At 42.5% G+C, this 24,812-nt stretch overlaps 1 protein-coding gene across 1 annotated transcript in view; it reads right to left on the bottom strand.

The window, feature by feature from the left end:
* Positions 1–24,447, bottom strand: part of Gnaq (G protein subunit alpha q) — a 230,554-nt gene extending 206,107 nt beyond the window's left edge. Inside the window, exon 1 of the mRNA XM_021659255.2 lies at positions 24,130–24,447. Within this exon, the coding sequence (XP_021514930.1) occupies positions 24,130–24,265 (136 nt within the window). The 5' untranslated portion in view covers positions 24,266–24,447. The remainder of the gene's footprint in view (positions 1–24,129) is intronic.
* Between the last annotated feature and the right edge of the window lie 365 nt (positions 24,448–24,812).

Below are 24,812 nucleotides of genomic sequence, written 5' to 3'. Positions count from 1 at the left end.
ACTGTTTTCTTCCACTAAGATATGGAACCAAAAATCTTCTTCTATGAACACATACAAAAAGCAAAACAAAAGAGCCGTCTGCCAGACTGTAAGGCGAAAACCTGTTCTGCTTTTTTTGTCTCCACACGTGTCTAGTGGGAACTGCCAAAGGTGTATCTTCTGTAATTCCCGTAGTCTAAGAGTCTTTATGATTTCGGAGTAAATGAAGTTTATCTCCAACCTACCTCATCACACAGGCCCTACAGAGTGCAAACAGGCTAATACAAAAAGGATAATATTTGCTCCTTTAATTTTCAACAGTAAAAGAACACTTGAAAACATAATAAAGAGCAATCCAAAAGTATTTTTGTTTGTTTTGCAAACAGAGGACACCTTGGAAAATAAAAACCTTTAAGCTAAAATATTTTAATAGGAGAAATATAATCTTATAAATACAGGTTCTGATGCTGATGAATATATTCCTCGCCTACTCAAGCAAACCACCCACTGGAAACAGGGAAGACAAGAGAATCCAGCAGCCTCGCACGGTCTGATCTTGCAATGGGTTCTACAAATTCACAGGCAAGAAAGAGCAAAGGCTGGAGAGATCCATGCAGCCACACGTCTGTAATTTCAGCTGACGAGGATGAGCGCACTTCAGCTGCTCAAAGGAAAAGTCGGCAGGGCCAGGAACTTTACTGACCACTGGAATTATACTGCATACTCCACCCCTCCCCCCTAGCTTTCCCAGGAGGCGGTGATTTATCTGCATACAGACATCACATTTTAAAACTCAGGTTTGGCTTTCAAGGACACCCCCAGAAAAGTCTAAAAATGTGTGTTAATCATACCCTGATTGTAATAGTGACCACTGTACAGACATAAACCGATCAATTTTAAAAACTGGTGTGATAGCTAAAATATTTTTAGAATAATTCTCATGAATGTAAAGGAATCAGAAGTGGGTTTGGACATTTCAACTAGTTACAAAAACCCATTCGGAAAAACATTTGTGTACGGCCATACCAGAGTGTACCCAAGCTCACCCAAGAAGCTAAGCAGAGATGGGGCCTGGTCAGTACCTGGATGTGAGAAAAGACGACCCATCATGGTACATAACAGGAAGTGGACGCTATCCTCTAGAGGGGGCACAGTCCATCGTCACACACTCCTCTTTCTGTTATACTTTAGAAAAAGGCAGTATCCAGCTGCCCACCCTCCAGGCATGAGTATGTACCCACGGTGGAAAGGGTCTTCTGTGTGGCCTATAGCCAAACAGACTAGGTCAACGCCTGAGTAAGGCCGCATCTACTAAGAAACAGGGATCAATGGGGGTTAAAAGCTCAGTTCTTTACTGTCAGTTCCTCCCCTGCTACCACTCCTACTATCTCAAGAAAAACTGAATTTATTCTATACTGAATAATCATGTATTCCTACACATACACACACACACACACACACACACACACACACACACTGAATAATACAACTTCCACTCAACTGTCCAATTTCCTAAATGAGAAATTTAAACACTGACACCAGCTAATGTTAGTGCTAAACCCCCAGCACGGTGTGAAAATGTGTACAGTATGCATTTGTAAACTGGCTTTCTCTCCTTTAAGAATCACATGTTTGGGGTTGGTTATACAGACCAGCTGGCTTAGTGTTTGCCTCACATGCATTAGGTTCTGGGTGGGGTCCTCAGCATAGACCCATAACCCCAATATACCCATAATCTCAGCACTTAAGATATGGAGGCAGAAGGAGCACAAGTTCAAAACTGTCTTTGGTTATGTGGTCAGACTGAAGTACACAAGGCTGTTATAATTAATTAATTAATTAGTCCTCGGGGAGGGGGCATTAAAACTATTTGGCTAGAAAACAAATGGATAAAATTTTTTTCCTAAAACATTCCTTTTCCCCTGCACGGAAACTCCAATTCAGAGAAAGAGGGGTGAGGGGAAATTCCTTCCTCCCTTAACAGTAATGGTCATTATGAAGTATCTGACACTGTAAACTTCAGGATATAAAAGTACTCTGCACTCAGAAAGAGCACTACCTGGCGAGGCATGCTACCACCCATAGCCACTGCCACCACCACAGCCACAATGTGCAAGTGACCCCATCAGTCAGGGATAGATGGTTGCCCTCTGTGACAACGAGAACAGGCCAAAGCTGAAGATGGGCAGGTATCCCTTCTCTTGATTTCTCTATACCTTTTATACCTACCACAGAGTAGGTGAAATTGTTAATACACTTTGACTTTATGCAAATTAGGAAAGCAAACAACAAACTTACAGCCAAAGTCTGAAACCAATTAAATTGATACCGAATGGTGGGGTTGTAGGGATCCTAAAGTCTGTATATGTGTACGTACATGGGAGTGAATGCACGTGTGGAAGCCAGAGGTGGGTCTTGAGTGTCAGTCCTCAGGTACTGGCCAGCAGGCTCCCAGGATCTGCTTGTCTCCTTCTCTCCAACATTGGAGTTACAAGCACAGGCCTGGCTTCTCACACGGACACCCAGGTCCTTGTGGTTGGCATACCCCTACCAACTGAGCCATCCCTCCCCAGTCTTTACTTAACTGGCTTATTAGGCTTCAATATGCAGCCAAGACTGATCCTGAACTCATATTATCCTCTTGCCCCAGCATCCTGAGTACTGGGATCGAGGATAAGATCCACTATATTGACTGTCCTGAAATCTTTTACTTTTCCTAGTTTTCACAGGGGTTTGAATAATAGAGTTTTGTGTGTGTTGGGGGAGAGGGTTGTTCCTATATATAATTTCTTATGAAATCTATCCTAACAGGTACATGTACTTTCTTCTGATAATGAACTGGACAGAATCACAAACACTAGAAATCTGGAGATAGAGCTTAAATGAACTTGATTCTGGAAGGATATTTCCATGGATTAAGAATAAAATTCATGGGATGGAGAGATGGCTCAGAGGTTAAGAACACTGCTTGCTCCTCCCGACTTCCTGAGTTCAATTCCCAGCAACCATATGGTGGCTCACAACCGTCTATAGAGATCTCTATAGATATCTGGTGCCTTCTTCTGGGGTTCAAGTGTACATGCAGAGAGAACATTGTATACATAATAAATCTTTAAAAAAAAAGAATAAAATTCATTACAAAAAAAGTACTCTCAGAAATTGAGAAGGGGAAACAAATCCATAAAAATACAAATAAAGAGATGTAGGAAAATGCAGAAATTTGTTTTATCATTCACAGATCACAAAATGGACTAGCCAAAGAAAACCACAATGAGAAAAATGAAATATATATCAACAACCAGGGCACTAGCAGAGAAAAGTAAGAAGAGGACACCCTTTGTACTCAAAATTGCTATAAACTTCCTAAGATAAGTCATTTGGACAAAAAGTAAAATTTTCTGGAGGCATGTCTATCTTAGTTCAGAAAACGATGAAAAAGTAGCATGTCCTCGGACTTTATTACTCCTTACATTGTGTTGTTTTCATATACAGATAATTTTTTTATTTGAAGAAAAACTAAGGTAATTAAAGACAAACCTTGGTTCCTATTTCATGAGACATGATGGACAGAACTCATGATACTGTATAAAGAAGTTCCAGGGAGCATTATGAAGCCAGCTTCAATTATTAAGAAAATTAGCTATGTTCCAGTGAGTTCCAACCTACCTACTTGGAAGCATGGAAACTGAAACTAGTTACAAATCCAGATGAACATAGGGAAGCTTGCAGATAACTGAACAGAATTAATCCCACTGACTATTCAAGGGGACAGACTGACACAAACTGAAGACATTACAGAGGCAACTCAAGTATTGGGTGCAAGCCTGGACTTTACACCACATTCCTAATGGAGATTCAGTAACCATAACTCTGGGAAGGACTTCACATGTGTTAATTACAGTCATCAAGACTCTGAGCAGGGGGATTTTAGCTAAGACTCCTAGTAGAGGGGCCATGGAGACTGAAGAGGACACCCTTTATCTAGACAAGACTCCTAGTGGACAGAGGAGATGACCAACCCACCCACAAAGACCTCAATCCAAAACTTACTCTGCCTACAAGACGGGCAGGGACAAAGACAGAACAGATAGGGCAGATTGAGGGACTGCCCAACCCTAAGCCCCACCCCATGGAAGAGAGCCAGCCCCTATCGCTACTGAAGATACTCTGACGTGCTTGCAGACAGGAGCTGCCAGAGTTGTCCTCTGAGAGGCTCCACCCAGCAACAGCTCGAAACAGATACTGAGACTCACAGCCAAACATTAGGCGAAGCATTGGGAGCCTACTGGAAAAGAGAGGGGGAGGAGAAATGGACCTAGAGGTGACAAAAGCTCCATAAGAAGACCATCAGGGCCAACTAACCAAGGTCCAGAGGGGCCTTATGGAGCCTGAAGCACCAACCAAGGACAATGCGGAGTCTGGACCTAGGTCCTCTACATATAAGTAGTCAATGGGCAGCTTAGCCCACTTAGGGGAGTGGGGAACATCTGACATGGACTATGTTGTCTGCTTTTTGATCACTTCCCCTGATGGAACTGCCCTACCAGGCCACAGAGAAGGAAGACAAACCCAGTCCTCACGTGAATAGATGAACTGGGATATCTGGGTAGTGGGGCTCCCCTATTCTGACAAATGGGAGGTGGGATGCCGGAGGGTGGGTGGGACTGGAAGAAGAGGAGGGAGGGGCCTATGACCAAAATATAAATTGAAATAATTAATAAAAACGGAAAAAAAAAGTCTCAAGAGCAGACTTCCTGGAAAGATGGCAGTGCTCTTAGATGAAAGTTTCCAGGCTTATCAATACATGGTGTACACATGTACCAAACTGCCATACTGAACCCCATATAAGTAGGTACAAACAGCTTGTTAATTACAACTTTGGCAGGGCATGAGAGTGCACACCTTTAACTCCAGCACTCTGAAGGCAGAGGCAGGAGGATCTCTGTCAGTCTGAAATCAGCTCAGTCTATATAGTGAGTTCTAGGACAACCAGGGCTACATAATGAGACCTTGTCTTTCTGTCTTCCTTCCTTCATTCCTTCCTTCATTTCTATTAAAATATATATTTATTTATTTATTCCTCAAAATAAATTAAAGGAGAAAAGGTAAGAAATCCTCACTTAAGTCAACAATCGCTTAGGACTTAGAGGCAGATAGTACAGTGGAGTTGGCAGTGTCTACACACTGTGCCTCTGCTCATAAAAACAATAAGGGGAGCTTGCGAAAAAAAGAATCTCAAATCCCTGGGGTTCCCACCCTGGAGAAGCAGGGAACACCTGAACAAAACTCCAGTTCCTACCTATCCTAATTAGAGAAGGGGTACTTAAGAGAAACTACAAAGTCAGCCCATGCCTGCCTTCCCTCTGAGTTCACGTAACTCAGGAGCTGAGGACTAGAAGCAAGTCTGCTTTGGTAAACAGGTTTCAATGTGCAGACAACTACTCACCATCACAGAACAAAGACCTGCCCAACAGCAAGGTTGTCTGAAACCATTTCTTGCCAAAGTCAGGGAAACAGATGGAATTAGGGGAACAGGCAACAACATAAAGAGGCAAACCTCAAAAACTTACACAGAGCTGATGCCCATCTTCATGCCATTCCACTGAGAAAAGAGCTAAACATAAAATACATACATACCACGATCTCCTACCAGTGACAGGGAAAAGACTAGAACTTAGTCAGGACAAATACAGAACCAAGTCAGTGAGACTCCACCCTCCCCCACCCCATCCCCTGTGCCCTGTTCTTGAACAAATAAGCTGGACAAAATCTGGAACATTCCTAAATGAAAATGAAGACATGGCACAGAACACAAAAAAGGAAAGAATCTTCTGGAAGATTTATTCTAGAAACTGTAGACAAATCAATTAACTCTGCTTTGTCTTATATCAAGAAAACTTAAGAAAATGTGCTCTGCTGAAAGAGGACACTAAAGAGACAGTAAAACAGAAACTGCCAGAGAGTTACAAAAGGGAATGAAAAAGAAAAACTTGCAAAAATTAAAAGTGAATTTGGAGATAATATACAACAGGCACTTCATTTATTCAACCCCAAATTACTGGCTCTTGTTCTTTTTATGCCAAGCCCTGCCAAGTCAGTGATACAATGTGAGCAAATCTCACAGGAAGGGGGAGAGAAGCAATTAGAGAGAACTTGACAGTTGAGTAGAGAAGCCACAAAACCCAGTTATGAATGACTAGTGTGTCTAAAGAAAAAAGTTACTATGACAATGTAAAAAGAAAGTCATACATTGGGGAAAATCCTTAAGCTACAGGATAAATGCACATATGGAATGGGTTCAGAGTATTTAGGGACAAGTAATAAGAAAAAAAAAAAAAACCAGCGAAAAACCTCTGATGCTGTTCAACTCTGTTATAGAAACAAATATGAGGAGGCAAATCACAAAGACAAAATGTTCAGACTAACTTCTTACCAAATTTAGATATCAGCAAACACTACAGGGCATCTACCATGTGACAATAATGTGGACTTAAAAGAGATGTCATGTATGCCTACTATACCAAGGCAAATCAGTATAAATTATTTCATCCATGGACACTTTACTAAAAAAAAAAAAAAAAAAAAAAAAAAAAATTTACCTGAGGTGTGGTAAATTTAATAGCGTGCCTGCCTAGCATGCACAAGACCCTGGAATCAATCCCCAGTAGTGGGAGATTCATTTAAACACAGAACTTGGGCTAAATGTTTTAATACATTCATAACACACATATAATAAAAAAGAAACAAAATAACAAGGAATATGTGTCCTGCTTCTTGGGTGAATGAAGTTCTTTAGACTTACCTTGTAGTCATTTCTTGTATTGACCCCAGTATTCAATATGAAATCAAAGTACTAGTTCTCAAAACACTGAATATTGAACACTGAACCCTAGCCTAAGAAATTCTGTTTAACCAACTTCTAAACTCTGAAGATGACACAGCCACAGAGTGCAGACGGAAGCCACTGAAGAAAGGGAGAAGCAGTATCAAAAGGGCAAGCCAGGAAGATTAATAGCGACAGATGTGTCTGAATGGTCAGGCAGCTGTTCCCACGACAAAAACAGAACAGAGGAAAAATGGGTTAACTCTGAGAACAAGAAAAACAGTCCTGAAGAGCCTACTGTTATATTCAAACTAAGGTAATTCCATTTTTTTCTACAATAAGCCATGAAGACCGTCCATAAAACACAGACCTAGAAAAACAATGCCCTTAACAATCGACAATTTTACAATGTTCTTAGGCTGTTCATTCCATAACTCACTACTGTCTCTGATAAGACTACAGAAATAAAATGTGTAAATTAAAATGTGAATGGTTTTAAGCCTTGTACTGTCCATGTGTTTACAAGAAACAAGGGAAATAAAATGTATAACACAAATAAAACACCAGGGGAAGCAGAGAACGTAAGTAATAATTACAGCTAGAACGTCTGTTTTCACAAAAAGAGGTTTACCTGAATAGAGCTGTAGCAACTCACTAGTGAAGTATTTATGTTTGACGTGGGTAGTTCCAAAAGAGACGGAACACCCTCAGCAGTACACTGGACTGTCAGAGAACAGCATGCCCAATGCTGGTCCAGGTAAGCAAGTCTCCAGCTGCACATGGCAGAGACAGAATAAACACTATTTCTTCTCTGAAGCTGATAAACTGAAAATAATGTGCATAATGCTACTGAAAGCTACATAAGGTACCAAAATATTAAGGTTAAAATTAGACTGCATAAGCCAAGCAGGGAATGGGGGGGGGGTACTCCCCTTTAATCTCAGCACTTGGGAGGCAGAGGCAGGTGGATCTTTTTTGAGTTTGAAGCCAGCCTGGTCTACAGAGTGAGTTCCAGGACGGTCAAGGCTACACAGAGAAAACCTGTCTTGAAAAAATAAAATAAAAATAAAAATAAAAAAATTAAAAATAGATTGCATAGCCTGAAATGAGGCCACATCTTTAATCCTAAAGTGGAACAGGCAGATCTCTGTGAGTTCCCAGCTAGTCGTGGCTACAAAGTAAAACTGACTCAAAATCAAAAAGAAGAGAAAGAAGAGGAAGGAAGGGAAAAAAAAACAAAACAAAAACACAGACTATATCCCTTTGAAATTACCAACACAAAAAAATACAACAAAAACCTAGTACAGAAGCAGTAACATGGCTCAGTGGATTGAAACACTTGCTACCAAGCCTGATGACCTGAGTTCAGAGCCAGAATCGACACAGTCCAAGGAGAAAACATACTCTGCAGGCTCTCCTCTGACCCACACACATGTGCACACACACTGAAGTCACACAAAGTTAACTAATTTATTTGAAAACTTGGAAAACAGTAACAGTAAACAGAATAGAAAATGCCCAGTGTGGTTGCACAACCCTTTAATCCCAGCCCTCGGAAGCAGAGGGAGGCAGATCTCTCTGAATTTAAGGCCAGCCTTATCTACACAGTGAGTTCCAGGCCTGGAAGAACTACAAAGTGAGACCCTTTCTCAAAAAAAAAGTTGAAAATAAGTGAGGGAAATACCAAGCAATGGCTACAAAGCAATAGTGAAGTTACTATCTAAAATGTCCATGAAGCTAATGAAATCTTAATTTTCGTGGGCATATTTAATACTTGGCAAGTTCATAATTTAAGAAAGGTAACCAGTGAAAAGTATAATACAAATGTTAATACGTATATGCTTATTATTTTATCATACAAACATGTAATTTTGTATCCACAGAATAAAAATGAACCATTTAATAGTCTGTAACAAGTACCAAAATATGAAAACAATAAAGACCATATTCTGTCAAAATGACCTAAAACAAGGAATAACAGAACCTGAAAAAGATCAACATTTGAAAATTTTAAACTATCTTAACCATTGTTCAATAACAAAAATGAACTCAGTATGGTGGTTCATTCCCACAATCCCACACTAAAGAGACTAAGGCAGGGGGTTTGACACAAGTTCAAGGACAGCTTGGTCTATACATCTGCCATGAGAAGTCCCAAAAAACCAAGAAGTAAAAAGAAAAGAGCAAGGGATAATAAATATCATAATTTTAGAATATCTACAAAAAGATAACAAATAGAGAAATGCAAAGCCTTCAACAGTCCTAATTTAAGTCAAAAAATATTAAAGAACTTAAGGATTTTAATCAGTCAGAGAAAAAGTACAATAAATCTAGAGCAAATACATCAAAAGGAAATGAGTAGGGAACATGCCAAGAGCATCCAAGGACCATGGATACGTCTTCCCTCTGATGAAGTGCTGTGACATAGACATCCATGTTCAAAATTATAAAATTAGAGGTCCAGTTTATGTAAAGGTTCCACCTGCAATCCCGGCACTTGGAAAGCTGAGGCAGGAAGGTCAGGCAGACAGCCTGGGCTGTATGAGACCCTGTATCAAGAAAACTGAAAAAGGGAAAGTAAGGGGATGAAAGAGGGATAGAGAAAAGAAACGAGAGAAGAGAGGAGGGAAAGAAAGGGGGTCTAAGGAGAAGGAGAGAAAAAAACAAATGGGTATGTAGCAGTGAAAAGTTTTAGCAAAGAAAACAAACAAAACCAAAGTGTGCGTGATAAAATCATATATACAATACAGGCTGGATGAAGATGATTTTGAGGCCAGCCTGAGCTACACAGCAGGATGGAGCCCAATTTGGAATCACATAGTGAGGGGCTATGTCTAAACACAAAACAAAAAAAAGAAGCCAGAACCCTGCTTGATACCATATGCAAAGATCAAGTCACACCAGACCAAACTGGACCAAAAGCTTGCATGCATGCCTAAAACTATAAAACTCAGTACAGCTGGAAGGAAAACCATTCATGACCTTGAATTTTAACCATGGTTTCTTAATATCTGGCACTGAAAATACAAGCAACAAAGAAAAAGCTGACAACCTGGGCTTCATAATAATTAAAAACTTCTCTGCCTAGAACAACTTCACACACAGCAAAGTCTGTTAGACAGTCTGGCCAGCTCTCCCCATGCAGTTTTTAGCCTGGCGCATCCTTTCAAAGTTGTAGAGATATATTACTAATTTTCAAGTTTAAAGTGATTTTTAAGCCAGTTTGCGGTAGCACACATCAGTAAGATAGGCTGAAGAGATGGTAACTAACCCTAAAGGCCATTTGAAAAGCCACATGGTAACCTAGGATTATAAAGGCTTCCCAAAATACAAACATATATGAAAGGAATCTAAATGGAGTCACCAAATAAAAGGGGTAGGCAATGCCCCAACCAGACATCTTATGCCAGCAAGTAAAGTCTCCAATGCCAGGATTAAATCATGACCAAAGGGGTCCCATGGAAGCCCCTCCTCCCCAAACATCACAAGTTATTGCCAAAGCAATTGATTGTTCCCCACAACCTGACAGTAAGGCCCTATTGCTAAAGACAACACTTATGTCATCAAATACAGAAAAGCCAGGCTGGTGCCCCACTATAAGCGTCACCCTGCTGCCTAGGGCTCTCGGTGCTAGGAGATACCATACACCACAGCAAAGAAGTAATTATCATTCTCATCCCACTACAAGCCCTTAGACCTTCAACAGTGACCCGGCTGCAAAATATACTGGTACAACAGTGGCACAGATGTTATGGGAATAACCAAACACTTTCTAAAATTTGAATTTAAAGTCTACTTACTTCCACTGTGAGCAGTGTTGTGGGGAACCATTGTATTTGTAATCTGAAGGTGTGCGTTCAGTCACTAGTGGCAGTCATCATGTGACTGAGATGGAACCCACACCTGAAACTGCTAAAGCAGCCAAAAAAACCTGAGACTATGTAAGTCAGGGGCCTAGAGGAAAGCCTACTACTATTGTTCTCCCAAAGGAACAGAGCAATAAAATGACTCAAAATGACCTATTACTGTACCTACAGATCAGAGCTTCAGTCAAACTTCATCAAAGAAGCCAATGTCTATGGTAAAGAATTCCTACCACAGCTAACTTCAAACCACCAAAGTGAAGAGACTGAGTTTTGTAAAGCTGAGATGAAATCTGTAAAAACAGCCTTTAGGAGCTCATGCAAACTAGCCACCTCCCATATGATTCAAATACACTGGGTACAGGGAGCCATCTACATAGAACTCATGTGCCAGGCCTGGGTTCAACCTCAAACATACAAACACATACAAACACATACCAGCCCAGTGCAATGATAAAATCTGTAATCACGATGTGAAATTTTTATATTAATATAACAACACACAGTATTATTGAATAAACTATTATATATTGAACAGCTTATAAAGTGTGAATTACCTGCATACTTTAATTCCATGTTCAAAAAGAACCATACAACACTGACAATATCACTACACTCATTCCATTTAATTTGTATGTATAACAAGGCAATAAGCTGGATTTTCATGGAGTATCTACAGAACATTACCATTTTTATGGGCTAGAGAAATAGCTCAGAGTTTAAGAGCACTGTCTGCTCTTCCAGACGTCCTGAGTTCAATTCCCAGCAACCACATGGTGGCTCACAACCATCTATAATGAGATCTGATGCCCTCTTCTGTAATGCAGGCATACATGCAGATAGAGTGCTCATATGTATAAATAAATAAATCTTTTAAAAAGATTTATTTGAAAATAGAATATACCAAAAGATCAACAAATTTGGCTTGATATAATAATAAGCTACTGAATTATACAAAACAATGGAAAAGAAAAAGACCGGTTAAGAGTTGTATGGCTGGAACACATAAATAAGCAAAAGAAATAAAGAGACAAGTTTAAAAGAACAAGAAATTCAACTAAAAACAAATTTGGCCATGATGACCGCCACTAGTGACTGAACACACATCTTCAGATTACAAATGCAAGGATTCCCCACAACACTGCTCACAGTGGAAGTAAATACAATCGTGTAAGAATCACATTGTTTTTTCATATCTTCTGACCCTGAAACAGAATTTGTATGTATCACTTGTTTGCTTTAATAAGCTACACACTCAGAACTTCATCAGGTATTCTAAAAAGGAACATTGCGAGTCACACACTGTGGTGAAATGTATTTAACCCCAGCACCCAGAAGGCAGAGAAGCCAGGCTCTTTGAACTCACAGGACTGTGAGAGCTGCACTGTCAGAGCCTGTCTTCAAAACAAATACACAGGCCAAAACAGAAACAGAAAAACCTACATGTCAAAACAGAAAAGAACTGGGGGGCTGGAGATGCGGCTCGGTGATTAAGGGCACTTGCTGCTCTTCAGGGGACCCGGGCTCAGTTCCCCAGCTCCCACGTGCTGGTTTACAAGCATGTGTGACTCCAGCTCCAGGGGACCAAACGCTCTCTTCCGACTCCCACACGCAGAGTGCATAAACATATATGAAGGCAAAACACTGATATACATAAAATAAAATTTTAAAGACAAGAATTGAACAAATTAGTCTAATTCATCTATATGGAGCATTACATACCCATCTCAGATGCAAGTGTGAACGCTACAGTGCCACACAGAACATGCTTACAGTAGTATTGAACTGGACAGCATGATCACTCCTATGCAAGAAACACTAAAAACAACAGAATAGAAAGGAAACCCAGAAAACAGCCATAGTTCTTAGGTTATATTGGAGCATTTTGGATATAATTATGAATTAATTTTAAAACCATTTTTCAATTGTATGTGAAAACTACTACACTGTTTCTATAATTTCATGATCACTGAAAAACAAGACAAAAATATAATTAACAGAATGGACTGTCATTTAATCAAACTTTAACATAAAAATATAATGTATTTAAGAGTATAAGAAAATTCTCAAGTGAGAAAAACATTTGTCTCAAACTTAAAACTTTATATTAATTGCAATGGTTTTCTCACTATTAAACTTTTTAAAACTGTTTTAGAAACAACTAAATCATGTGAGAAAATATTAACTGCTCACTTCTAATTCTAAAAAAAGACTAAATTGATATAAATTCAATACTACAAAGAAAGAATATTTTTACTAAGTATAAATAACATATAATATAAAAAATTAACTGTGTAACCCTGTGACTTGGGTCTATTGATGCACAGGACATTGCCAAATTAATCCTTTAAGAATACACTGTAATTCAAGGAGCAATTCACAGACTCTGAAGACTTAGAAAAACCCTAAAGACTCAGTTTCCAAAGTACGCATGGTCTGGAGAAGGAAGTCCTAAAAAAAAAAAAAACGACCAACAACAAAGTTTCTCAAAGGTCTTTCATTTTATCATTTCCACTAAAAAAATTAACTCTCTACAAAGAAAATGTAGTATGTACAGGAAAAGTATGGGACCTATCACCATAAGAAACAAGTGTCTGACATGGATTATCATTTTTAAGGGAACATCTTAAATGGCCCAATAAAAGAAATACAGGAACTCTCACTCAGGAGGCAGAGGCAGGTGGATCTCTGTACATCTGAGGCCAGCCTGGTCTACATAGTGAGCCACAGGACAGCCAAAGCTACAGAGTGAAACCCTGCCTCAAAAATAAAAGAATACCCACAGAGCATTATTCGTTGGACACAGCAAGTTCCTTCTCCTCCAGACTCACCACTGCAAGCCAAGAATGTGCTGCAAAACATTAGCTCCATAAGAAAACGAGTCATGAAACTAGGGACTGGTTTCAAGTATCTTTTGTTCTAGCACCCCAGTTTTTTCAAATTATTCATTTTTTCAAAATACATTTTCCCACATTTTGAGTCAAGAAATCCCATTCAGCTGGTATTGTGGTTAGGTGCAGCTCTGTTTTAATGCTGTCTCAACTAGAAACAGACACTGAGCATTCTTTAAAATGTTAGGGAAGGGGGCTCAGGTGTAATTCACTGAGGAACACAGGCTCAGTAAGCACCTGGTTTTAGGTTCAATGGCCAGTGTGCAGGCGAATACGCAAATTTCTTCATGAAAGTCTACACTAGAGGACTGGGGATATGGTTCAATTAGAGGAAGCTTGCCTAGCATGCAAGAAGCCCTGGATTCCACGCCTGGGTTCCATCCCCAGCACCACACTGAATTGATGCTGGTGGCCCATGTCTATAAATCAAGCACTTAGGAGGGAGAGGAATTTAAAAATGAACCTCAGCTACAGAGTGAAGTTTGATGACATAGTTAATGAATTCAAGACCAGCCTGAGCTACATGAGACTCCAGGCTTAAAAAAAGAAAAAGAAAAAGCCTGCAATAGATTTGAAGATGATGACACCTTGATAGGTGCCTAAACTAAAACTTGTAAGTTCTCTCTGCAAGACCTGCCTCTATCTGAGTACAATTCTTCGCGGCAAGAATAGGTCATGATATTTCTTATTTTCTTGTTGCTTTGGACAACCAACATGTGCTCTGCTACAGGAGAATCAAGCCAAATAAAAGCATTGCCTAGACAAGGATGGCTCAAGATGCATCCTCATAACCTATCACAGGAGATCAGAACAGACATATTTCTAAGCACATCAAAGAGGTGACAGAAGACAAAAATTAAGAAAAGCCATGGCGCAGCCACACTGCAAACTTTCTTTTTACATGTGGATGGCTCTTTGCTAGACTCTGCTGAGCATGGGCTCTGTGCTCAGTACCCTAATCTGCAGGAGAGTGACTATAACACACAGTCCCCCCATCCAACCCAAGCTTCCTTGACTGTGCATCTCCCAACGCTAATATAGGAAAGGCCCTAAGGAGTGAGGAGCAAAACCAAGACATGCAATGGGGGCGAGCTGGAGGGGGAAACAGCACTGGCTGCTCTCCCTGTCAGGCCAGAGTAAAGGGGGAACACTGCTCCTTTTTTTTCTCCTTTGCTCCTCTGCTTCCCTTCCAGACACTGGTGAAGACACACACACGGGGGCCTACCACAGCTGCACCCTCTGCCTTTTCACACACTGGATCCTATCTCTATCCTCTACCTTGGGACTTTTCTTGCCCTAGCACCATCCAACCACAAATCCATGAGCAAAGTCAAAAGCCTGATGCTAAGATAACAAGAACACAGAAGCCCAGGGGAAGCAGGGCTTGGCTGCGACAGTCATCAGCCTGTCACTTCTGGCAGAATCTGGCTCTTCCCAGTTTTCCTAAGACCTCAGTTAGAGTCCTGCTGTTGCTTCTTTGACTACAGCCTTTCAAGAGATGCAGACAAGGGACACAGGAAGTTGCTTTCTTAAGGTTCCTCTTAACTGTGCCTATGCCAACTAGAACGGTGCAGAGGTCACAGCATCAAATACATCTAAAACAAAAAAAGTGTGACATTCTTTCTCTATAGATCCCAGCCTCAGATATCTTCCTAGGTATACTATAAGACCCAAGAAGACAGGGGCACAGTGATATAAAGATATGAACACAAATTCTCCACTCACTGCTGCATTTTCCTGGATGCATCTTTCCTACTAGATCCAAATACAAGAGCCCCCCTGTGCCCCTCTTTGGAATGTGAAGCATTAATGCTCAACTCATAAGCCCCACCAGAGATCACTCACAGAAAATGGGGAGCAGAGATTACATGTAAACTAGTAGAAGCAATGCTGAAAGCCCAGTGAGACAACAAAAGGGCCAAGTCAGAGGAAGCTGGCAAGGGGAAAGAGAGAGACAGAGACAAAGAAAGAGAGAGAGAGAAAGGCAGACCAGGCCCTGCCTGGACAGAGACAGGCACGGCCTCCCTGGCTCCACCCGTGCCGCCCAGGATGTGGCATTTCCTGCAGGAAGCAAGAGAACCATGCTGATATGACAGAAGGATTCTGATACCACTCCCTGTGAAGACACAGCTACTATCAGCAGCATGCCAGGCAGCAGGAGGGAGTGCTGAACAACTAAGGCCTCGTTCTCAGGCCTTGCTTACTGAGCACCCTGTCCAACCCACCATTACCACCAGCAGGGCTGGAGTCACTGCAACAAGGAGAGAGAAGATCCAAGTCAGTCAGCAGGAGCCCACCAGACTGACACTGCTTCCTTGTAAAGCTCATGAAAGGAGGAGGGTACCCTCCCCACTCCCACATACTCAGACCCCTCATCCACAGATGAAAGTAACTGAGGTCCACGGTTACAAAAAATAAGAGAGTTTGTAAGTGTAGATGGTCCTTGTAGATCTTTCTGATTTATTTTCTTCATTCTATTTCTCTATAAAAAAATAAAAATTAAAAAAAAACTGACTAAACAAATGAACAGAGTTAGCTCTAAGACCACTCTATAGGGAAGAAAAATAAAAATCAAGACAACTAGGGCAGGAACACTGACTGCCTATCACAGGCTGAGGAAGATATACACAACTACCAGAACATACCATAACTGTGTGACTTGTCAATCCTCAAAAATATACCAAGAGAGCTACAGAGAGAAGAGAGTTAAATACTTAAGTACCCTGAATTCTTTTAAGGGCAAACTATGAACAAGAATTAAAGTCATTCTGTATTATTAGAACAAGTCGCAGGAAATGGGTCATCTCTCTAGGACAAGAGGAAAATTGCATCTGCTCAACATTCTGTGAAGTAAAGACCCTAAAATATCAATTCATGTGGCAAAAAAAAAAAAATACTACTGCATCTTTACCTTGAAATACACATGGACACACACATCCACCCATAAAAGGGTGTACCCCTGGCTGACTGGATATAACAAAAACACATCCTCCTAATGACTTGTATGGAAATGCAATCAGAGAGATGCTATTAAGGCTCTCAAATAACTGAGAGCAGAATTTTCAAAGCACTGCATAAGGAAGATGTGCTGTTACTCCACATGCTGACAGCCCGTAGGACTTTCCCCATTCCAGTAAACACACAGCATCCTATTTGTAAACCCAGCATCCCATTAGATTGTCCTGCACTGGCTCACTAACTCTCTGCTGATAATCAGGAACCAATCTCAAGTCCCTGCCCTCTGGAAAAGGAAGAAAAAAGGATCTGACATTCTGTTCGGTAATGACGTGTTTTGTTTTTCAGACCACAGTAAGAAGTGCAAAAGAAAGTTAATCATCTCCTTTACTCTATCACAAACCCAACTTCCCTCACCAGATCACTGTCACATGATGTCTGACAGAACTAGGAAGGTCCCTTAAGTCTGAGAAAACATGCACACAGGGACATGTGAGGACCCTCACTAGCATTAAAAGAATATAAACAGGTGGGTAGTATTCATATAGCGTCTGGCACCCAAGGCTGTAAGCCTGAAGAAGAGCTGGGCAAATTGCAAGCACTTCTACAGACAGCTGTGGCTACCACGGAATAAGTGATGACAAAGAGGCCATGCCCCTACAGCAAAGACAGTAAGACAGAAATACTAAAAACAAAACATGTCTTTAAAACACAAAAAAGAAACAAAAGAAATTCTAATTCCAGCTTTTAATAAGTAATGATTAAAAAAAAAAAAAGGTAGATTCTTGGAAGAAGCGATTCATTCATATTTTCAGTTCTCCGAAGTGGGGGAGGAGGGGTAGGGATTGGGGGAGGAGGAATCACAAGGCTATCTCCAAGGAATATACATACTGGATTCTAAACATAAATGTTCACTTCCTGTAGCAGAGCCAGAAAACCTCACTCTACCTCTTTTTCCTTAATTTGTAGATCAATTATTGTTCCCTTCTGTTTCAGGACTATAATGACATTAATAACACATCAGATCCCAACTGCACTACAATCCATTAAACACTTCCTTGAAACTACTTTGTTTCTAACGCAATCCAACTGGTCACAATCCAAGATTAACCCTGCAATAAATGTGCCCAGGGTTCTGAGATTTCAAAGGTCTCAGGTGTGTCCAACACTCCACTGGACGCAGCTGCACCTCTGGCTTTTCACCCTGAAGCAAAGTGACAGGGAAGCATCCTCAGCAGAAAAGGACAAGAAGCCAGGAGGCCACAAGCACCCCACCTCTGAAACACAGAGCACCTCTTACTGTTTGCCCTAGGTAGCCCACTACTCAACAAAGCCGAGTGGAAAATGGAGAACACAAGGATGGTACCCATTAGAAAAAAAGCAAGAGATCTACATTCATTCCCTTCAACTACTCTGCTTTCTTGTGGAAATCCAGCTGCATCCATACCCCTAGTTAGTGAAAAGAAAGCCAAGGTAAGATCAGCTACGCTTGAGGTGATGCTGAGACACAAAGATCCAGGAGCCACTATCTTTGCCCTCCAGGAGCTTCCATCAGTAAGAAACAGAACACTGGCCACCCACAGATTCTCAGTTACAAGAAAAAGAATAGCCAAATTCAAGGAAACAACCCACATACACGTTCTCCAGACCATCTACTTTCCCTGCCTGAGTGAGCTCCAGAAAGGCTCCCACAGTGGTCTACAACACACTTTGCCTTGTCTTTTGTCATGAAGCAGCAACAGGAAAGCCAGTCAGCAAGGCAACATAAGCAACAGCCAAGAAACAAGCCTAGAAACTCAGTCCTTCCTGCTGGCGCGTTACCAAGCAGCATTTCACGTAGCACAGAACTTTTTGCATGCAGAAGTGCTTAACATTTCACGTGGACAACATCAAATAGGTAGCGATCATTAATATATGACTGGGAAGAAATTCTGGAGGAAAGGTTTATTTTTCCAATAACTAGGAAGTATTTGCTTAGTCCATGGATTTGAGAGATCTTCAAAATTTACTTATGGACAATACTATTTTTGTTCTTTAATACTGAACTACAAAGAGGGTGGAGGTATAGTTCAGCAGTAGAGCACACAGTTAGCACACATGCATCCTTGGGTTCAATCAGTCCCTTGCACTAAAAAATAAAAAACAAAGACTTTTAACAAGTATTCAGTGCTGGCTTCAGAAAAGACAGGTAGGTTATGAGGGCCTAACTAACCGGGCAAATTCAGTTTGGGGCTCACAATACCATAACATGTCTGTTTTTCTGTGTCATGCAGATTCACAACCTCTTTGGACTCTAATTCATCTTGCCATTACGGATAGCTCCTTTTGTCTTATTGCCACTCATTAGGTAAGAACTCAGACTTCTACATAGCAGTGACATAACTAATCAAATGTGGTCATGGAACGTCCTCTACTACATTAGCAACAGCTGCTTACACAGAACAGTTATCCGGGCCTGAGAATAGCTTTCCTTCATGTTACTCCATTCAGCAGAAGAAGAGAAAACGCTCTGTCTACTGCATGGTCAGGTGCCGCCACAGATTTAATTAGGAACAATCACACCTCTTCCCTTCTACTGCTATCCACACTTCCCTAGGATTAATTCTGCACCAATCTTAATGACTGTCTCAAAGTCACTGTACAAGTTTCCTCTTGGAAATTGTCTCTGCCTGCCTCTTCAGCCAGGAAATGAGTTTAAATCTGTTGCTACAAATATATGCATCCCCCTCAACCCAATATACCAGGCCTGCAGGAGAGGGCCCCTCTGCCTTCTTAAGGAGAAAACATCCCAACCTGAAAATGGCTTCTCTCTTTCAAGCCATCCCCTTCACTCCCTATGTTCACTCTTCAACAGCCAATCAGCATCCCACTAACATCAACAGAATAACAGCCCCCTTAGGAGAAAAACTGATAGGGACGCTAGGAGTAACATCACCCTGGAAAATCCTGTTCATTTCTTCTTCAACACAAAGCTTGCCTGTATCGTGAAAAGAAAAAAAAATAATCTTTTCCCTTTTCCTGCTAAGTTTAGCATGGCACACATAGCCTCATAGTTACAAAAGCTGTTTCGGGTCCTTAAAATTTCATCCGAAATGAAAACCCTAACTATCTTTATTGAGCACTTCTGAAAAATGAACATAAGCCACCTTGTAAAGAACTGGGCTGGTTTTTTTTTTTTTTTTTTTAAAAAAAAAAAGAAAAAAAGAAAGAAAAGAAAAAGAAAAAAGAAGCAGCAGCTACCAAATTTACTGTAGTAAACAAAACAGCTACTACATTCTATGGTTCTCTTTTTTACCCCTACGTACAAACGTTTGAACAGAATCATGTCACAGAATAACCTTCAGCAGGGTTTTTAGTTTAGTCCAAAGTTCTCTGATAAATAAATGATCCCAAATCCAGGACTGACAGATATGACAGGTGAGGCCAGGCAAGACACACAGCTCTATGAAGCCTAAGGACTAAAGCTTGGCTTTCTGTGGGACATTCTGTTTCTGCCTTCAGCTATAAATACTTAATTTTTTTTTTAAAAAAAAAAGAGGAGATACATCCAAATAAATCTTGATATTTAGAAATATATTCAACACTTTAAAGATGTTTTTTTAAGTATATAAAAAAAAAAACTGGTCAATCTTTACAGCAACATCCTATTCTGATATCTCCAAAACGCTTATATTCAAAGGTTCAGGGTAGCCAACCCTGACAGCTCCTGATGGGGACTTGGAAGGTACTTACTGTGTACCCACTCCCGGACTCCCAGACTCCCAGATCTGAGACTACTTTACACCTGCAATTTTCAATACAATACAGTTCCTAACAGTCTACGTCCCTTCATGTCACTGTATGCATTAATCACAAAATCAGTTTGGTCAGCAAGGGAATATTAAAAATTCACTGTGATCAATATCAGGGGAGAAAATACGACACTTTTAAACTAGCCTTTATATAATAAACAGTAATCAAAGTATACAATGGACTGTTTTTCTTTAAACTTACATTCTATAAGTCTATAAGCATGACTGACCTCGGCCTAGTGGAACAGGCCTGTGATCTCAGCTGGTCAAGAGAATGAAGTAGGAGGACCCAAATTTGAAGCTTCCCTACACAACTTAATGAGACCTTGTCTCAAAAAGTGAAAAGAGGGGCCGAGGCTCCATATGGCAGCACTTGCCAGTAAGCGTGAGATGCTTGGTTCGAGTCCCAGTATCCAAAACTGTTCCCGTCCTAACATGCCCAGCATAAAACACAGCATGTGCGGATGCATGCCTAACTCACTGGCTCAGAGAATGAAGAGCACAAAATAATTTATTCAGCAAATACTGACTAAGACCACTCTTACAGACACTGTCCTAGATGCTAGAATTTAGTAGTTAACAAAAACGAACCAATCCTACCCTCAGAAGCTTGCAGAGTGGAACATGTAACAATGGTAACAATGTAACAATGAGTCTGTAACTCCTTTCAAAGGGCAAATACATGTATTCTTCCACATAAGACTGACCTAAACTCTGCCTGTTTTTAATAGGAGGAATCAATCCATCAATAAAGGAATTTGCTAATTTGATGACTAAGGTCTACAGAGTAAAGATATTAAACACATGTAAAAACAACAGGACAATGGAGAGGAGATATCCTCAAGAAACCGAAAAAAACTTCCCATTGAATATCTACAACCTAAAGCAGACCTTCAGAGCCATTTGTTCCTCAGAGACTTGAAGACAAATCAATAATTAAATCCTGCGAACTATGTACCACCGAAAGAAATATTTAATGAATATGCATATTTCAATTATCAAGGCAAAACAACGTGCTTTACACCCAGTAAATGTGAGGTGTCAAATACTTTCTACCACATTCTACGTTCCATACAGAACACAAAGTTTTCTTTGAAGGTGTCAAATAAAACGAACACTAATATGCACAAACTAAAGAGAATGGGACAAAAGTCACTGAGTTAGAATGAAACTCTTTACTGTGGCAAAATGTTAAGAGATCATTCTTCAAGAAGAGTGAAATCAAAAAGCACTGTAGAGGAGACACACTGGCACAGGTGCTGGGGAATGGCTCACGAGAGCCCAGATGTTACTGGCACACGCGATTATCCAGTCAGATAGCCTGTCTTGTAATATTGCTGTATTATTAGTAAGTAAATGAGTAGGTGAACAATGCATTGCACCCTTGCTGAGCAAACCCTTTCCATGAGTGTCAGCCTGGAGCTAAAAGTTACTCTGAATACACAGAACTTCCTTTCAACACAAGGGTGATCCCTCCATGTAAATAAGTGGTCACAGATGTAAAAAGAACTTTAAAATGTGACGGAATACACTCTGTGATCTCCTCTGGATGGATGTTGGTAAAACGGACAAAATAACCAGGAAATGAAGAGTACTCAAAGAGCAGTAGGCCAGGAAGGAGCCCCTCCCCCAAATACTCCCTCACTCAACTCAACCCTCATTTCCCTGCTGAACTTAGACCCATAAACACAGAGAGAAATTTACACTTGGTGACTATCATGAGTACACAAATAGTGTGGGCACTGCATTTGCAAAGAAGCCTATCTGGACTGAGAGCAGTCGTGATTGTTATGATGTCCAGGGCTCCTGTTTGTGACAGAGAACTGTGTGATTTTTTAAAATGTTGGTCGTGGATGAAGGTGCTGAATCAACAGCAAATTTTCTACCACCTCCAACAGTCTGTCTTTGATGGGTGAGGTGGGGCTGTGTTAAACCCTACTCAAGTATATAATAAGTTGGGGGGAGGGCTGCCGCACACTTATACCTACCACCTTTTTAGCAGTAGAACTGTAGGTTTTTTTTCCCTTGGGGAAATCGTTTCCAGGTTCATTTTATAAAGTAAGGTGTGTTATTAAATACACAACTTGTAATTACGTATCTCTGTGAGTGTATTCCCCTCTCAGGCATTTGAACCTGAGCCCTCTGACAAACCTAAGGCATAACTGCTAGAAAACCTCGAGCTGTCAAATTTCAGGCAAATAAGTTTGGTTAACGAGACCTCAAATGCCCTGTTCCTTGCTAAACACAAACATACGAAGACTGTAAACAAAGGAAAATTAAAACCCAGGTCTCAGAGAAAATCTCTAAAACACATGTTTTCCCTCTTAATTGTATACTGGAACACTGTATATTTATTCCACTTGCCCTTGCTTTTCCTTTCTCAATTTAAAAAAAAAAAATTTAAAAGACATTCTGTTTTCAGCCATGAGAAGAAGAAATGGCAAGGGTGGGCAACCTTATCCAGCCTTCCCATTCCCTTGGCTTCATTGCCCTGAAGCCCACCTTTCCATTCAGCTCCTTGACTTCTGTCCTTTATAAATACTTTATATTTATATGTACACATTCACCTAATTTGATTTCAATATGAAGGCCTTAGCAAAGGCAAGGGAAACAACACTGGTAACCATTTGTGACGATGATATTTTGCTCCTGACTGTAAGCGATCCAGTACATAAGCATTTCAGTCCCAAAGGTAATGGGCTCCTGGAGCCAGCAGATGGAATGCTCCAGATAACAAAGGGGGGGGGGGGAGGACGCTTCTCAAATCCGAACTAACAATGCAATATCCTTTTCTTACAGAAATGTTTGAGAAGCGTTATTTTTACTCATACAAATAAACACAAGTGCAGACATTTTTCAGGCCTGTTCCTGCAATGCCTTCCCTACCACAATAGCCTAGAGTTATGTCATGCTAGCTTGTACGTGAACCCTGATCGCTTGATTCGGAGCATTCTCTCGGAGATAATAATCAATATAATTCCTATTTTAAAGGGGCATTGGCTTGCTAACTTTGTGTTAAAGCAGAACGCTGGGCTGTCGTGTTTTGTTTCGTTTTTTTAACCAGATTAAAGAGAAATTTCCTCGCACTCTTCCCGTTTTCCTTGGAGCCCAGATGGCAAGATACTAAAATGTCCGTTTTAAACAAAAGGTTTCTGTTTGTTCCTAGGAGAGTAACCGAGAGGCCGTGCTGGTTTCCAGTAGAAACTGCTGTGAATCCAGGCATACATCTGGGTCGCCTCATTAAACAAAAGACTACCCATCCGCTGTCAACAACCACACAGCACAACCCTCCCGGATCCTTCATCTTGATCCTGCAGGAATGGTGCAGGAGAGACGCCTGTCACCATCCGCCGGCCACGCAACTCCTCGGGGGTCGCTGCTCGCAGCGGCCTAGTGGCTCCCGTGGAGCGCAGATGGGCTAGCCTCCCCGCCCCGCCCCTGCCCAGCACAGCAGCCGGGTGGCTTCAGAGCGCCAGCCCAGGCTTCCCCGGCACCTCTCCTGGCAGAACTCCGTCCCGAGTGTGCTCCCCGTTTCCACCCTTCCCTCTCCGCCCCACAACGCGCCACAATGGAAGCCGGCGGGCCACCGCACCGCGCGCCATCGCCCGCCCGCGCCGCCCGCGCGGACGCTCCGCCGTCCCGCAGACGCGGCGCCCGGGAGCACGGCCCCGGCTCACACCCGAGGCGCTCGCCGCGGCCCCGCGCGGGGCAGCCCCGGCCCTCGGCCCCCGGGGGCGCGCGCGCGGGTGCGGGTGCCGGCCGGGGGCGCGCGCGGGGAAGGGCAGCGGCGAGCCGGGGGTACCCCGGGGCCCGGGGGCCGCACTCACCCAGCAGCAGCAGCTTGAGCTCCCGGCGGGCGTCGCGCTTGTCCCTGCGCAGCTGCCGCTCGATCTCGTCGTTGATCCTCCGGGCTTCCTTGGCCTCCTCGCTCAGGCAGCACGCCATGATGGACTCCAGAGTCATTCTTCCGAAGTGCTCCGCTGCAGCCCCGCCGGCGCCCTGCTCACACGCGCGCACACACGCCCTCCGCCCTCGCTCCCCCGAGGCAGCGGCGGCCGCGGAGCCCCGCCGCCCGGGCGCGCGTCAGGGACGAGCTCAGGGGAGCCGCGGCGAGGACAGCGGCCGGGCCCGCAGCCCAGGCGGGCCGGGGAGGAGCGGGGCCGTGGGCCTGGGGCGCGCGAGGGAGAGGCCGCCGCGCCCGGCCGCGCTCAAACGCCGCCTTCCCGGGGAGCGCGCGGCCCTCCGGGCGCCCGCCGCCGACGCTGCCCGAGGCTGTTCGCCCAGCGGCCCCGCAGCGAGCGAGCGAGCGAGCGAGCAGGCGACCGCCGACGGCTCCGCGCGCCCGGCGCGCCCGCTGACTCGCCGCCGCCTGACTCGGCTCCGGGCGCTCTCGGCCTGCCCGCGCCCACTCGGCTCGCGCGCAAACCGGGCAGCCGGCCGCCGCGCGCTCCCCGCCTCCGCCCCCGCCTCCGCCGGACGCCCACCCGGCCGGATTGCCAGGCGCGCCGCG

The sequence above is a fragment of the Meriones unguiculatus genome, chromosome 1, assembly GCF_030254825.1.
Source record: "Meriones unguiculatus strain TT.TT164.6M chromosome 1, Bangor_MerUng_6.1, whole genome shotgun sequence".
Taxonomy (NCBI): Eukaryota; Metazoa; Chordata; class Mammalia; order Rodentia; family Muridae; genus Meriones; species Meriones unguiculatus.
Note: the sequence above shows the minus strand (reverse complement) of the source record. Positions and strands in the feature narration are given on the sequence as shown.